The following is a 17199-nucleotide window of genomic DNA, read 5'->3' as shown; positions in this document are numbered from 1 at the left end:
CTTTATTTACAAGATTTTTTTTTTACTCAGGTAAATTAATCAATGAGTGATAGATTTCTCTTAGAAGAAATTTAAAGGTCCCAGTGAAAAAACTACATGGATAACAATAGCTATTGTATTTATTCAATAGGACAGGTAAACTTACAAAAGTTTAAATACCTGGTCAAGATAGAGATGGCACTGTGGAAAACTTTCATTGGGTTCGCAATAATACCCAAAGAAATAAAATGCTCCGCTGGGCGCAGCTTGATACGACCGCAGAGGTCGAACCCTGAACAGTTGGGGCAAGTATGGACACAACATTCAAGCTTGATACAGCACTGAATTTGGATTGTGATTAAATATTTGACACAGCATAGGTTTCTGACACAGAATGAATGTGGTCTAAGAACTTAAAAAAATCGAATTTACCTGTTCAATCCATATCATTATTATTTGCTTTTATATATAAATCAGAAATAACCAACTTAAAACTGAAAATTGTAAAGAAAAAAAAAGGAAAAAAAGGGGAAAAAAAATCCCCCCCCCAATTTTTTGAACCCCCTTATGATTCATCACCCCCCAAACTCAATCCCAGCCTTCCCTTTGTGGTATGGTACCTTGCAGTATAATTTCAGAGAGATCCATACACTTGAACACAATTTATTGTCTGGAAAGTATAAAAATGCTTGTTTTTTGGCCCCTTTTTTACCCCAAATTCCTAAACGTTTATGGCAATTACCCCCAAACTCAAACCCAGCTTTCCCTTTGTGATATGGAACTATGTAGTACAATTTCATAAAGATCCATAGACTTACACACAAGTTAAACTATGTAGTACAATTTCATAAAGATCCATAGACTTACACACAAGTTATTGTCCTGAAACTAGAAAAATGCTTGTTTTTGCCCCTTTTTTGCCCCTAATTCCTAAAATTTTGAGGCAATTACCCCCAAAATCAATCCCATCCTTTTCTTTGTGGTATGGTACCTTGCAGTACAATTTCAGAGAGATCCATACACTTGAACACAAGTTATTGTCTGGAAACTAGAAAAATACTTGGTTTTTTTGCCCCTTTTTGGCCCCAAACTCCTAAACATTTAGGGCAATTACCCCCAAACTCAAACCCAGATTTCCCTTTGTGATATGGAACCTTGTAGTACAATTTCATAAAGATCCATAGACTTACACACAAGTTATTGTCCTGAAATTAGAAAAATGCTTGTTTTCTGCCCCTTTTTTGTCCCTAATTCCTAAAATTTTGAGGGAATTACCCCCAAAATCAATCCCAGCCTTCCCTTTGTGGTATGGTACCTTGCAGTACAATTCAGAGAGATCCATACACTCGAACACAAGTTATTGTCTGGAAACTAGAAAAATGCTTATTTTGGCCCCTTTTTGGCACCTTATTCCTTAATGTTTCAGGCAATTACCCCCAAACTCAATTCCAGCTTTCCCTTTGTGATATGGAACCTTGTAGTACAATTTCAGAAAGATCCATAGACTTACACACAAGTTATTGTCATGAAACTAGAAAAATGCTTGTTTTATGCCCCTTTTTTTGCCCCTAATTCCTATAATTTTGAGACAATTACCCCCAAAATCAATCCCAGCATTCCCTTTGTGATATTGAACCTTGTGGTACAATGTCAGAGAGATCCATACACTAACACACAAGTTTTGTCTGGAAATTACAAAAATGCTTATTTTTGGCCCCTTTTTGGCCCCTAATTCCTTAACTGTTGTTACCATAACCCCCAAAATCAATCCCAACCTTCCTTTTGTGGTATTGAACCTTATAGTAAAATTTCATAGAGATCCATTCACTTAAACTAAAGTTAGAGTGCCAAAACCAATGTGTCTTCGGACGACGACGACGCCAACGTCATACCAATATACGACCGCAAAATTTTTTTGCGGTCATATAAAAACCACAACAAAATGTAACACTTTGATATATACAAACCATTTTCTACCAAAAATTTTGCAGAGGGTCCTCTGGGAGCATTGGCTATCCTGGAAAAGAGACAAGAACTGTTTGTATTGAAGAAAATAAGAACTAAGATTATCTTATCCTTTAATTGGGATACTAGAATATATTGATCAGGGATACAATTCCAAGATACAGACCTGATAAAAACTCAATATAAATATATATCAAATGACATGATTTTTGGTATAACTAAAAAGTAGATATTATTACATTTGTTTCAATAGAATACCCTAATTTGTAGCAAAAAAACAAACTATTTCATATGTGAAATAAATCCTATATTTTCCCTCCTCAGATATTTAAAACATAATCCAATCAAATATAAAGTTGTTATTTTGAAATGGCCATACTTTTCCAATCCAAACTATACTCAAAAGTGGAAACAAAACAAGGAAAATAAAGTAATTTAACAAAATTTACTAATTTCATTATGGTTTATTGCCATGTTAACTTGTCGAAGGTGAAATTTGTTTCTTTTTACCTTTATCATTTTTAGGCAAATTTAAGATCAGTTATGGTAACTTTTCCATGCACTAAATAGGGTGCCAAATATTGGCCTCATTGTCCCTACTCCTTTGAATATTGTAAGGGGTGCAGCCAAAAGTCAATGCTGATTTTTTTTTAACATAACCATTGTACAGCAATAACTTTGATTGGATTTACTCTCTTTCTCTCTCTCTCTCTCTTATTGAAACAATATATAAAACTGAACAAAATGTTGGAACACATTTATATTATGTTGTAACAAATACCACATATACAAGTCTTTCCTTTTCTTTGCTTCAAAGAATATGCATTTATTGCAGTTTTTCATTTCACAGATCTGAAAAAAATATTAAGCACAATAAAATTTATGGAAAGAATAAAACAGGTTTTGCTATTTATATTCATTCATGATGATATTTTTAATGCAAAAAGAAAAATAATTCACTATATACAAGGCACATATTTATTAATCTATAACATAATTTCTTCAGTAGCATTAGGCCACCCTCTTCCTCAGGCCAATATAAACAATAAAATGCTTCGCTGGGGCGCAGCTTGATACGACCGCAGAGGTCGAACCCTGAACAGTTGGGGCAAGTATGGACACAACATTCAAGCTTGATACAGCTCTGAATTTGGATTGTGATTAAATATTTGACACAGCATAGGTTTCTGACACAGAAAGAATGTGGTCTAAGAACTTGAATTTTTTTAATTTACCTATTATGGTCCAATGTCCAAAATCAAAATACATGGTTAGATTCAGCATATCAAAGAACACCATATATTCAATTTTTGTTAAAATCAAACAAAGTTTAATTTTGGACCCCAACTTGGACAAACTTGAAAACTGGGCCCATAATCAAAAATCTAAACACATGTTTAGATTCAGCATATCAAAGAACCCCAAGAATTCAATTTTTGCTAAAATCAAACTAAGTTTAATTTTGGACCCTTTGGACCTTAATGTAGACCAATTTAAAAAACGGGACTTAAAATTAAAAATCTAAATACACGGTTAGATTTGGAATATCAAAGAACCCCAATAATTCAATTTTTGATGAAATCAAACAAAGTTTAATTTTGGACACTTTTGACCTCAATATGAACCAATTTGATAGCGGGGCCCACAAATAAAAATTCTAAATTCATGGTTAGATTCAGCATATCAAAGAACCCCATATATTCAATTTTTGTTGAAATCAAAAAAAGTTTAATTTTGGACCCCAACTTGGACCAACTTGAAAACTGGGCCCATAATCAAAAATCTAAATACATGTTTAGATTCAGCATATCAAAGAACCCCAAGAATTCAATTTTTGTTAAAATCAAACTAAGTTTAATTTTGGACCCTTTGGACCTCAATGAAGACCAATTTAAAAAACGGGACCCAAATTAAAAATCTAAAAACACGGTTAGATTTGGCATATCAAAGAACCCCAATAATTCAATTTTCGATGAAATCAAACAAAGTTTAATTTTGGACCCTTTTGACCTCAATATGAACCAATTTGATAGCGGGGCCTACAAATAAAAAATCTAAATACATGGTTAGATTCAGCATATCAAAGAACATCATATATTCAATTTTTGTTGAAATCATACAAAGTTTAATTTTGGACCCCAATTTGGACCAACTTGAAAACTGGGCCCATAATCAAAAATCTAAATACATGTTTAGATTCAGCATATCAAAGAACCCCATATATTCAATTTTTGTTGAAATCAAACAAAGTTTAAATACTGGACCCTATCTTGGACCAACTTGAAAACTGGGCCCATAATCAAAAATCTAAACACATGTTTAGATTCAGCAAATCAAAGAACCCCAAGAATTCAATTTTTGTTAAAATCAAACTAAGTTTAATTTTGGACCCTTTGGACCTCAATGTAGACCAATTTAAAAAACAGGACCCAAAATTAAGAACCTAAATACACGGTTAGATTTGGAATATCAAAGAACCCCAATAATTCAATTTTAGATGAAATCAAACAAAGTTTAATTTTGGACCCTTTTGACCTCAATATGAACCAATTAGATAACGGGGTCCACAAATAAAAAATCTTAATACATGGTTAGATTCAGCATATCAAAGAACCCCATATATTCAATTTTTGTTGAAATCAAACAAAGTTTAATTTTGGACCCCAATTTGGACCAACTTGAAAACTGGGCCAAAAATCAAATATCTAAATACATGTTTAGATTCAGCATATCAAAGAACCTCATATATTCAATTTTTGCTAAAATCAAACAAAGTTTAATTTTGGACCCTTTGGACATTAATGTAGACCAATTTGAAAACTGGACCCAAAATTAAAAATCTAAATACACTGTTAGATTCGACATAACAAATAAATAAATGTGATCAAAGATTTTACAAATCTAATGCGCCATACTGTGCAATTAAAGATTACTTCTTGAAATTTTTCAATATTTGAAATTTGAAAAAAAAATAATATTTGAAGAATAATTCTTTTTAATTTCTGAAATCTGAAATGAGAAAAAATTGGCCCCCCACAATTTCTTTTTATCCCCCCCCCTTTTTCCCCCAAAAAAATTCTTTCCCTCAAGATATGGTCATAATCTCAATTCAAATTTCCAATGGAGTTGGCAACCATAATTACCCATTTAAATTTACCATAGTGCTAACTTAATCTATTTTATAATAGAATTAATAAAAATATAGTGTCAAATCTTTCATATGGATTTTTTTGTAAAAAAAAAAGATGAAAACATTTGCAGATATTTTTACTGCTCTTCCTTTATAAATATGCATTTCTTTAAACATAATTTAAAAGCAGAGTAAGGGAAGTAACCAAAACGTTGTATTTGGATTACCTCCCTTACACTGTTTTAGATTATCTTTATTGTTCATTAACCATTACTTTATACATAATTTAAAAGCAGTGTAAGGGAGATAATTTCAATGATGTATTTGATTTATCTCCCTTACACTGCTTTAAATTATGTTTTGTACTAAAGTATTTGTCCATTAACCAGGACAACCTTGTTTTTCCCCCTTTTTTGCCCCTAATTCCTAAACGGTTTGAGCCATAACCCCCCAAAGCAAATCCTAACCATCCCTTTGTGGTATGGAAACTTGTAGTATAATTTCAGAGAGATCCATACACCGTTCCACAGTTATTGTCTGGAAACTAGAAAATGCTCATTTTTGGCCCCTTTTTGGCCCCTAATTCCTTAACTGTTGGTACCATAACCCCCAAAATCAATCCCAACCTTCCTTTTGTGGTATTTAACCTTATGGTCAAATTTCAAAAAGATCCATTCACTTAAACTAAAGTTAGAGTGCGAAAACCAATATGTATTCGGACGATGACGCCGGACGACGACGACGACAACGACGCCAACGTCATACCAATATACGACCACAAAATTTTTTTGCGGTCGTATATAAACAGATGGAGAAAGGCATTTTCCCATCTTTTTATTGGCAGAAAAAAAGATGAAGAGGCAATTCATTACTTGTGCATTGGTCCAACACAAGGGACAGTTGGTGTGTCAAATACATGTAGTAACAAACACAACAGATATTTTGCTCCTACAAAATTTCACAACTTATTCTGTTTTTCAATCAGATTCTTATCCTAAATCTTTGTCAGATCAATAAATCAAAACATTTGAGTGAAATTATCAATTCAAAACCTAACAAATGTATGAACACATGTTACTAAAGTTGCACAAGAATTCTGGATGCAAAATTATTTATCAGATATATAACTGCATTTTTTTTTGATCTTGCATATATTTGACCAACCATATATTTTTTAGGACTCACCAACATACAAAAACGAATCTGGAAAACAAGATGCAACTCACAACCTTGGACATATTCTATAGTCAAGGACACTCAAGGTTTAATTGTATTTGCATATTCAGTATATTCAGTACAAGTTTTAATCTTTTGTATCTGTAAAATCAATTTTACTATAAAAACACATTTTGAAACCAAAGAATATGTTAACATTTGATTTATTTTCTATATATTTATAGTTGGAGGCTATGCAGATTTTAAAGATGACATATAATGCAAATGACATAATGGACAGTCCTGTACAAAAAACCTAGATATCATAAGTGGACATCACTAGGCAGGAGACATTAATTAAATATGAATAATAAAACAAACATACCTCATTCACAACAAACAACTGGTCTTTCTTGTCCATTTTACTTTCTACAAAGTAAACAAAGGTGATGTGTAAATTCTGCAACAACTAAGCAATAGGATGCAACACAGTCTTACTGACATAACTGTGTAATTTTTGCAAACAGCAGTATGTGTTACATGTATAGAGGTGTTCAGTTCAGAAAGATCTTTGTGAAGGGTTCAGAGTAATAAACAATGGGTCATAACATATAATTTTGATATTATCATCATATATTTACAACTATTTATTTTCATTTACTTTAATATCAAAGTGAATCAATTAAATGAGAACTACATGTAATCATGTTAAATGTTGTTTGAACAATTCTTAAGTTTATTTATTATATTATGTTTGAAAATTATGATTGTAATTATTCCATTTATTCTGGGCATTGTGATGGTCAATAACATGTTTGTTTGTTTGTTTATTTGTATTCATTCCGTTTATAATGTTACATTGAGCAAAAGAACCTTCTTATAAATGACAATATAGATATATATAATCTATCAGGAGAAACATAAACTAGAGGCTCCAAGGAGCCTGTGTCGCTCACCTCATGTTTTTATTTACAATTGATGCATGAAATAATGCACTCGTTATACATTAGCTTTAGTTTCAGAGATATAAGTCAAAAACTGCATTTTCCCCCCAAGTTCTATTTTTAGCCATGTCTGACATGTTGGTTGGCAGGCAGGGTCATCGGCCACATTTTTTAAACTAGATACCCTAGTGATGATTGTGGCCAAGTTTGGTTAAATTTGTCTCAGTTGTTTCATGAGAGAAGATTTTTGTAAAAGATTACAAAAATTTACGAATAATTGTTAAATTTGACTTTAAAGGGCAATAACTCCTTATGGGGTCAATTGACCATATTGGTCATGTTGACTTATTTGTAGATCTTACTTTGCTGAACATTATTGCTGTTTACAGTTTATCTCTTTCTATAATAATATTCAAGATAATAACAAATAAAATGGTCGAACCTTGAACAGTTGGGGCAAGTATGGACACAACATTCAAGCTTGATACAGCACTGAATTTGGATTGTAATTAAATATTTGACACAGCATAGGTTTCTAACACAGAATGAAAGTGGTCTAAGAACTTAAAATTTTTTAATTTACCTATTCAAACCATATATTATTATTATTTGTTTTTATATATAAATCAGAAATAACCAATTTAAAATGGAAAATTTTAAAGAAAAAAAAGGGGAAAAAAATCCCCCCCCCCCCCAAATTTTTTAAAACCCCTTATGATTCATCACCCCAAACACAATCCCAGCCTTCCCTTTGTGGTATGGTACCTTGCAGTACAATTTCAGAGAGATCCATACACTTGAACACAAGTTATTGTCATGAAACTAGAAAAATGCTTGTTTTTTGCCCCTTTTTGGCCCCTAATTCCTAAAATTTGGAGGCAATTACCTCCAAAATCAATCCCAGCATTCCCTTTGTGATATGGAACCTTGTGATACAATGTCAGAGAGATCCATAGACTTACACACAAGTTATTGTCATGAAACTAGAAAAATGCTTGTTTTTTGCCCCTTTTTTGCCCCTAATTCCTAAAATTTGGAGGCAATTACCCCCAAAATCAATCCCAGCATTCCCTTTGTGATATGGAACCTTGTGGTACAATGTCAGAGAGATCCATACACTTACAGACAAGTTATGTCTGGAAGTTACAAAAATGCTTATTTTTGGCCCCTTTTTGGCCCCTAATTCCTTAACTGTTGGTACCATAACCCCCAAAATCAATCCCCACCTTCCTTTTGTGGTATTGAACCTTATGGTAAAATTTCATTGAGATCCATTCACTAAAACTAAAGTTAGAGTGCGAAAACTAATGTGTCTTCGGACGCAACGACGACGACGCCAACGTCATACCAATATACGACCACAAATTTTTTTTTGCGGTCGTATAAAAACTGCAAAATTTCCTTAAAATTACTAATTCAGGGGCAGCAACCCAACAATGGCTTGTCTGATTCATCTGAAAATTTTAGGACAGATAGATCTTAACCTGATGAACATTTTTACCCATGTCAAATTTGTTCTAAATGCTTTAGTTTCAGAGATATAAGCCAAAAACTGCATTTTACCCAAATGTACTATTTTAGCCATATCGGCCATCTTGATTGGTGGGCGGGGTCATCAGACACATTTTTTAAACTAGATACCCTAGTGATGATTGTGGCCAAATTTGGTTAAATTTGGCCAAGTAGTAGACCATTTTGGTCATGTTGACTTATTTGTAGATCTTACTTTGCTGAACATTATTGCTGTTTACAGTTTATCTCTATCTAAAATAATATTCAAGATAATAACCAATAAAATGCTTCGCAGAGCGCAGCCTGATACGACCGCAGAGGTCGAACCCTGAACAGTTGGTACAAATTTGGACACAATATTCAAGCTTGATACTGTCTGAATTTGGATTGTGATCAAATTTTTGACATAATATAGATTTCTGACACAAAATAAATGTGGTCAAAGATCTAACAAATCTATTGTGCAATACTGTGCAATTGAAGATTTCTTCTTGAAACTTTTCAAAAATTCAAAATTTGAAAAATTGGGAAAAAAAAATAAGTATCCTCTAAAAAAAAGTGGAAAAAAAATCCTCCCCCCCCCCCAACTTTTTGAAACCCCCCTTGGTGCAATAACCCCTAAACTCGACCCCAGCCTTTCCTTTCAATGTAGTATGGAACCTTGTAGTACAATTTCAGAGAGATCCATACACTTAAACACAAGTTATTGTCTGGAAACTAGAAAAATGCTTGTTTTTGGCCCCTTATTCCTACATATTTTGGCAATTAACCCCAAACTCAATCCTAGCCTTCCCTCTGTGATATGGAACCTTGTGGTACAATGTCAGAGAGATCCATACACTTACACACAAGTTATTGTCTGGAAACTAGAAAAATGCTTTTTTTTGGCCCCTTTTTGGCCCCTAATTCCTAAACTGTTGGTCCCATAACCCCTAAAATAAATCCCAACCTTCTACTTGTGGTATTAAACATTGTCTTACAATTTCAGAGCAATCGAAATACTTATACACAAGTTCTTATCCTGAAACTAGAAAAATGCTTGTTTTGGGGCCCTTTTGGGCCCCTAATTCCTAAACGGTTTGGTTAAATTTGGCCCAGTAGTTTCGGAGGAGGAGATTTTTGTAAAAGTTAACGGACGGCAGACGACGGACGCCAAGTGAGCTAAAAAAGTGATGATGGATGTGTAAAATACCTGCTTTTGAGTGTGGCATTAAAGTTCTCAAATCCTTCATCAAATGTCTGGCTCTGTAAGATACACCTCTAGAAGAAAATACAAGAACCCTCTCTTTGTTGATCCATTTTTTCTGCAAAAGTGAGAAAAATAGACAATTTACAATGGATCAATCTATGAACAATATAAATCTGAATTACATGAACCATTTTCAGTAATCTGACTTTCAATAAGTAATTTATAAAGGTTTTAAAAACATGTGATTTTTGGCGAGACACCTAATGAATTTAATGTCATTTCATTGCTCTATTAGGTCATGGAGACTAGAATTATAAATTATATTGCAATAAAATAATTTCTTCTTACTGTTGGACTCGCCATGGCCAAAAATGACAAGTCCCTGGACTCGCCTTCAAAAATCCTTAGCGAGAACCCTGGCTGGTATCATTTAACTTCAGCAGGGGTCTCCATGGATGAAAATTTAACGATGGAGGAACTCTAACCAGGACAAGACCCTTGGTGGTCGAAAATATTTCATTCCTACATTTCAATATAAGGAATAGTGAATAGATTGATATATGTTTAATTTTCATTCCATTATAATTTTCATTCCATTATAGAATAACTAATATTTTCATTAAATTTGTGACTATTCCAATGTCATGCCTGCATTGCTCCTCTTTGTCAAGGATAACCACAATTCAGCTGTCTAGTCAACCCAGTTAACATCAAAGTTTTTCCTGTCAGAAGGTTCCCAGAGTCCTTTTCTCCCTATTTCAGTAATTTTATTAGGACTTGTTAATGTTTTTCTCACTGTAACACCCCTGTAGTAGTAGTGTCAAATTCAATTCAGAAGTCACAAACCAGGATCGATGATTTGCAGCATCAATAAAAAGAGTTTTCTTTCCCGTTGAAATGGTTTTAATGACTTAAAATTGCAAATTCCACAGAAATAGACCATGGAATATGCATCTTTTGATCCTGAAAGTAAACCGGTGGTATTAATTTGATTGTAAATTATGAAACGAATTCGGAATGATGATACAAAATTTCTTCAGATTATCAAGTTAATATTCAAGTATTTACTTTCAAACTAAAAATAAGTGATTCATTGTTATTTAGCAGAAATTATGTTCTGTTTTACAATTAAGAGTAAAACTTTGTACTCGTTTAAAAAGGGGGTGCTGATTGTGTAAATCAATAAAAAGCACTTGTTTGACTTGTTATACTTTTTTCTTCGTAATTGAATTTAGATTTTATTTTTCAATCAAATATTCAAAAGCATTTACTGAAAAGTAATTAAGTAATGCAATTAATTGTCCCTCTTGATCAAGTGTTCTCCTGTCAGATGTCTCGAAATACCTGTATAAGTGATTAGCTATCCTTAGGTGGATATCCCTCAGGGCTTTAAAACAGTAATGAGGAGGACCCTTTGGATTATAATACAAAAGGGGTTATGCAATTACATGCAACTGATTATAATTGCTAACAAAAATGGTGGCGGCTAGCGAAACAAAAAATAATTTTGACAACACCTTTCAATCCCACTGCAGTTATTTGATAATAACAAGGATCATTTGATGATGGCGGAAAATAATTTAACGATGGCGGGGATCATTTGAAGATGGCGGAAGATAATTTAACAATGGCAGTGCGCCATCATAAAACAGGTCATGCAGATCTCTGCTTTAGGAATATGACTTTCACTTCTTGGATGCATGTTCCTTGTATAACAATATGGTGGACATAATTTTTAGATAAATATATCTACCTCTTGAATAATTACAAAAGCCATATTTTTTAAAGGAACTTGCATACAAGACAAAAAAATTGCATTCCTAAACATGCTAAAGTTAAGTTGTACTTTTATTGGTCATGTTGGTTAAGTGACATAAATCTAAAAATTATCGTCTTTATTACCAATATAAGCTGTATTACACTATATAAAATAGAGTTTTCAGATAATATCTGTCAGTGTTTTAATTAGTTTTGGGGTGTTTTCTTGATATTGAAGTACCATATTTCTAATTGCATATCAAAGGATTGGAAATGGCGGCAAAATAATGGTGGCAAGCTGGGGAACAAAAATTTACCCAGAACGCTGCCTACCGAAAGTGCTAAAATGTGTTAAACAAACAGCAGTGGATCAGATGTCTATTACTTCTGATCTTGACCAGTATCGGGTCTGTTCGCTCCCAATACATGTATGCACCCTACACGTTCGCACCCCACATGTTCGCCCCCCCTGGGTTCGTTCGCACCCTATTCTTATATGAATAAAAATTTGGGATTTTTAAATGAAATATTTTATTTGGTGATTTGATAATTAATTATTAAATGTTAATTATGTATGATAACTGTTACTTGGTATTTACAAAGCAATCGATTTGGTATTATTGTTCTGTGTTTTAAAATCATGATTGTTGTTAGAACTAGATGTTAATACTGCACGTAGTTAGCTTGGTATGAGTAAACTCAATGAAGAATTGGTATCTTCCGCCTTTCTTTTACAGTCTTAGATGAACGCACTTTGCTTTGATCATCACTGGGAAACCATATACACCATATGCGATGAACTAAATGACCCTTTGGAAGATTTTCTTCCACCTAACTACATTGCGGATAATGTACAAATTAAACGAAATACTCAAATTCCACAACGTACAAATAGCTATGGAAAAAGTATCATAGAAATGTGTACTAGCTCCCAATTACGTATTTTAAATGGACGTACTTTAGGAGACTCTATAGGGAAAGTAACTTATCATAGTTACAATGGAACCTCAATAGATGATTATTGTATCTGTAGTTCAACATTCCTATCAAATATAATGAACTTTAGAATTGAAGACTTTCATCCAAATAATTCAGATCACTGTCAAATAACCGTAAACATTTTTTGTAGTAATATAATGGGTTCTTAACAGGACATATGTAATCTTCGGAAATTGCCACCAGTTATAAGATGGTCTCCAATACGAGAGCAAAAATTTATTGAAAACTTAAATTATGATAGTTTTTATAGTATTTGTACAAAAGCCAAAAAGCTGATAGCAAGTGAGAATGCTGATAACAGCACATCAGAAGTGGATGACGTGGTTTCTGATTTTAATAAATTACTAAAGGGAGCAGCAACCCTAGATAACAGATTTGAATCAAAACTGCATAATAAACAAAAAAGAAGGAAAATTTAAACCATGGGTTGACAAAGACTGTGATGTTAAATATAGGCATATAAAAGCTCTCTGTAGAACTTTAGGTAGGAATCCTTGGGATTCTAGTTTGAGACTAAAAATTTTTACAGAGAGAAAAAACTTCAACAAGCTTGTACGTAAAAAACATAGGGTCTATAAAAATAAAATACTGAAAAATATACTTGACCTATCCGAGAAAAATCCTTCAGAATTTTGGAAATCTGTAAATTTATTAAAGGACAAAGCGAGGGAAGACCCTAGCTCCAATATTTCACATGATGAATGGTTGAAGTACTTTAAAAATTTAATGAATTTTCAACATTGTAATAATTTTGATGAAAACATTAGTAGTATTGATTGTTTAAATGATAGTATTACTGCGGAGGAGGTGTTAAAGGTTGTAAAAGACTTAAAAGTTAAAAAAATCTGCTGGTTGTGATGGTATAACAAACGAAATGATTAGAGTGTCATGTGGTAAATTAGTTAAAACATAAGTGTTGATTTTTGATTTGATATTTAAAAGTGGAATCTTTCCTTCTATATGGAGAGAAAACATCATTAAGCCTATATTTAAAGGAGGGTGTTTTAATGATCCTTCCAACTACAGGGGTATAGCTCTTTCTAGTTGTTTAGGTAAATCTTTCTTAAAGATATTATCTACCAGGTTAGAGAACTTCCTTGAAACTAACAATATATTACACAAGGAGCAAATAGGCTTTAGGAAAAATAGCAGAACAAGTGATCACATTTTAACATTAAAAACTCTGATTGACAAGACCTTTAAAAAATCTAAACATCTATACACTTGTTTTGTAGATCTAAGAAAAGCGTTTGACACAATCAATAGAGATGGCCTTTTTCATAAATTACTAAAATATAATATAAAAGGGTCTTTTTTTAATATTTTAAAAGATATGTACAAAGATGTCTCTTTCTCTGTAAAATTAAAAGAGGGACTAACACAAACATTTCCCTCATGTGTAGGATTAAAACAGGGTTGTATATTAAGCCCTACATTATTTTCATTGTATATAAATGAACTGGTTGAAACGTTTGACCACAAATGTGATCCAGCATGCCTAGATGATAAACAAGTGTCTTGTCTTCTTTATGCAGACGATTTAGTAGTAATATCAGAATCTGCATCTGGCCTGCAAAATGCTTTAGATAAATTAAATATGTTTTGTGATAAATGGAATCTATCTGTTAATCTTAATAAAACAAAGATTATAATATTCAATAAAACAGGAAAAATTATTAAAATACACAATTTCTATTATAATGGAAAACTACTAGAGCTGACTGATGAATACAAGTATCTAGGTATAATTTTTAAACCATCTGGACTTTTACCACAGCAATTGATCAGTTATCTAAAAAGGCTAGCAAAGCTATCTTTTGTATTAGAAAATTATTATATTCTGAAAAGATGAATTTACTACCACATTTAAAGCTTTTTGATTCATGCGTTAAACCTATTTTATTATATAGCAGTGAAGTTTGAGCTACTGTTAGTTTAGTGAAATAAAAATACTACCATCAGGTTAAACTATGCAAACTTTAGTCCAAATAAGATTCAAATCAAATTTGCTAAATTTTTATTGGGTGTAAATAAAGGTGCTGTAAATAATGCTGTACTTGCTGAATTAGGTTTATTCCCACTTTCATTGTCAGCCCTTAAAAATACAATTAATTTCTGGATTCATATCATAAATATGAATAGCGAGAGTATGGTAAAGAAAGCATACAGTGAAAACTTTAACATGTCTAATGGTTTTTGTAGTAAAATAAAACTTAAAGTGTTATTAGGTAAACTTGGTTTTCAGCATGTTTGGGAAAATCAAAATACTATGTCAAAGACAAAATTACTTTTTTCAGTTCAAAAGAAATTAGAGGAGGAATTCATAAAATCCTGGAAACAAGCATTTTTTTGTGACTCTAATAAAGATAGTCATGGTAATAAACTAAGAACATATCGCAAAGTTAAAAATAATTACGAATTAGAAAAATATCTCCTACTGGACCTTAACAAAAATGTTATTTCTAAAATGGTAAAAATTAGAATTAGTAATAGCAAATTACTAATAGAAGTTGGTAGATATACTAGAACACCTTTAGAACAGAGAATTTGTCCACTTTGCAAGGATGGAATTGAAGATGAATTCCATTTCCTCATTTAATGTAAAGCGTTAGAATTTAATAGAAATATACTCTTTTGTAATTTAAGTGATATAGTTCCATCTATTGTTAATATGTCTGAACAAGATAAATTTAGTTTCATTTTGAAAAGTAATGATACTGACATTTGTACTGTATGTGTAGCTGGAATAAGCGATATGTATGATTCGAACATTCATTTAAAGCAAACATAATGTTGTTAAGAACTGTTGTAGTATTAAAGCTTATTGTAATAGCTTGAAGTGATAATATAGTATGAATAACACCTCCACGCAATGTAGATATAAAATATGTGTCTCTTATAATCATTGAGAAAACATATATCTGTATATTTGTTTTTTGTTTATTTTTGTCTGTTTTTGTATTTGTATTTTGTAAATGTCAGCTGGTATCATTCCTGTATTGGAATTTACACCAATAAAATTATTTGATTTGATTTGATTGATTATACAGTATAATAGTCCAAGATCATCATGACAGTTTTTTAATCATGATTCATTTCGTCAAAATAATTAATAAAACACTAAAAGAAATCTGTTTACGTTTTTATAAAGTCACTCTATTTTAAAACAATAAAAAAAACTTATTTATAGGAATACACTAACTTAAACACAATTAAATATTTCACACAAAACCCAATAAAAAGGGTGCGAACAGACACATGGTGCAAACGTGAAAGGGGGCGAATATGAATGGGAGCGAACGTGTTAACTACTGAAGAATGACTTATTACTCCCCTGATTCACAATTTATTAGATATCTACCGACAGCAATTGCCAATGAAGGCTATTTAACACCAGGCGTGACATGTATAAAATAAGAGGATGATAAAATTTCAGCAAATATCATCTGCTTTTGATGTGGGCTCAGTACTTTATCTATGGCTATTATATCTATGTCCTGACCAAAGCACATGCAACAAGTTTAAACTTAAAATTGGCAAAGTGATTTTGTAAGAAGAATCATCAATGATTATGCTCTCCTGTTACTGATGTACAAAATGACAAATTACCCGTCTATACTTCAAAACATTATTGACCAACACTTGAGCATTTACTCCTCATAATGGGACAATCCATGATCAATAATATTTTCATGGTTTCAACCTGGTAAATATTGTCTTTATGTTAATTTTCAAGACAAACAGACTTTAAATTTCTATTAAATTACAAGTTTGGGAAGTGGCTCATCTGAAGATATTGTGGTGGGTAAGTGCACATCATTTTCTTTCTGAGAAGCCTTTTCTTCCTTTTCAACATCTGCACGTGTTCGCTTTTTCTTCGCCATGTTTACATTTGTGATTTGCTCCGTAAAAGGGATATAATTTTTTAATACATGTTAATACTTTATTCATAAGTTATTATATTCTAAAAATAAAACACAAGTATATATATATTTTGATAATAATTGATTCGATGAATAGAAATTTGTCTTAAAAATATCAAATATCAGCTTTAAATTAGTGATGAATCGGTAAATATTTTTTATTTTTTCTATAAATAAAATTTTAAAATAATAAATGTTGATTGCTAGAAAATATAGATTGATAAAAAAATCTAAGTAGTATTATTCAAACTTAAAATTATCAAAATAAAATTTCATTTGTACAGGAAACATCGTCTAATTGAGTCCGCACCAAATTATGATTTCGAGCATCTGTTTACATGAAGTTTCGCAATGATTTCGTAAAACTCACTTTAGATTAGAGTGTAACATCCCTATATTTTAGATAGACACAGAAAAGACATGTCTAACAACATTAACGGTGATATGAACATTATGTCAAACCCCGATCATTCTTCAGATAATCGAACGAGCCCTAAGAAAGAATTGAGAAAACCTCACGAATCAACTCAAGCAAGGTTATCATATGGTCCAGGTTTGTTGTATTTCTATACTGTTTATGTGTGTATGGATTTTCTTTTGATAGAATTAGATGTATATGTGACACATAAGTTCATTCTGTATTCT

General features: G+C 32.0%; 2 protein-coding genes across 3 annotated transcripts in view; one reads left to right on the top strand and one right to left on the bottom strand.

Annotated features, from left to right (window-relative positions):
* The window catches only part of LOC127727127 (ribosome biogenesis protein BRX1 homolog), a 39392-nt gene extending 22859 nt beyond the window's left edge, over positions 1-16533 (bottom strand). Inside the window, exons 1-5 of the mRNA XM_052234569.1 lie at positions 16399-16533; positions 9878-9989; positions 6615-6658; positions 2726-2796; positions 1947-1996 (exon numbers count right to left, since the gene is read on the bottom strand). Of these exons, the coding sequence (XP_052090529.1) occupies positions 1947-1996; positions 2726-2796; positions 6615-6658; positions 9878-9989; positions 16399-16515 (394 nt within the window). The 5' untranslated portion in view covers positions 16516-16533. The remainder of the gene's footprint in view (positions 1-1946; positions 1997-2725; positions 2797-6614; positions 6659-9877; positions 9990-16398) is intronic.
* Positions 16534-16859: 326 nt separating this feature from the next.
* Positions 16860-17199, top strand: part of LOC127727124 (polyadenylate-binding protein-interacting protein 1-like) — a 37013-nt gene continuing 36673 nt past the window's right edge. For both annotated transcript variants that reach the window (XM_052234566.1, XM_052234565.1), the window contains exon 1: positions 16860-17107. In XM_052234566.1, coding sequence (XP_052090526.1) covers positions 16975-17107 — 133 coding nt within the window. In that variant the 5' untranslated portion in view covers positions 16860-16974. The remainder of the gene's footprint in view (positions 17108-17199) is intronic.

Source organism: Mytilus californianus, unplaced genomic scaffold, assembly GCF_021869535.1.
Source record: "Mytilus californianus isolate M0D057914Y unplaced genomic scaffold, xbMytCali1.0.p SCAF_19, whole genome shotgun sequence".
Lineage (NCBI taxonomy): Eukaryota > Metazoa > Mollusca > Bivalvia > Mytilida > Mytilidae > Mytilus > Mytilus californianus.
Note: the sequence above shows the minus strand (reverse complement) of the source record. Positions and strands in the feature narration are given on the sequence as shown.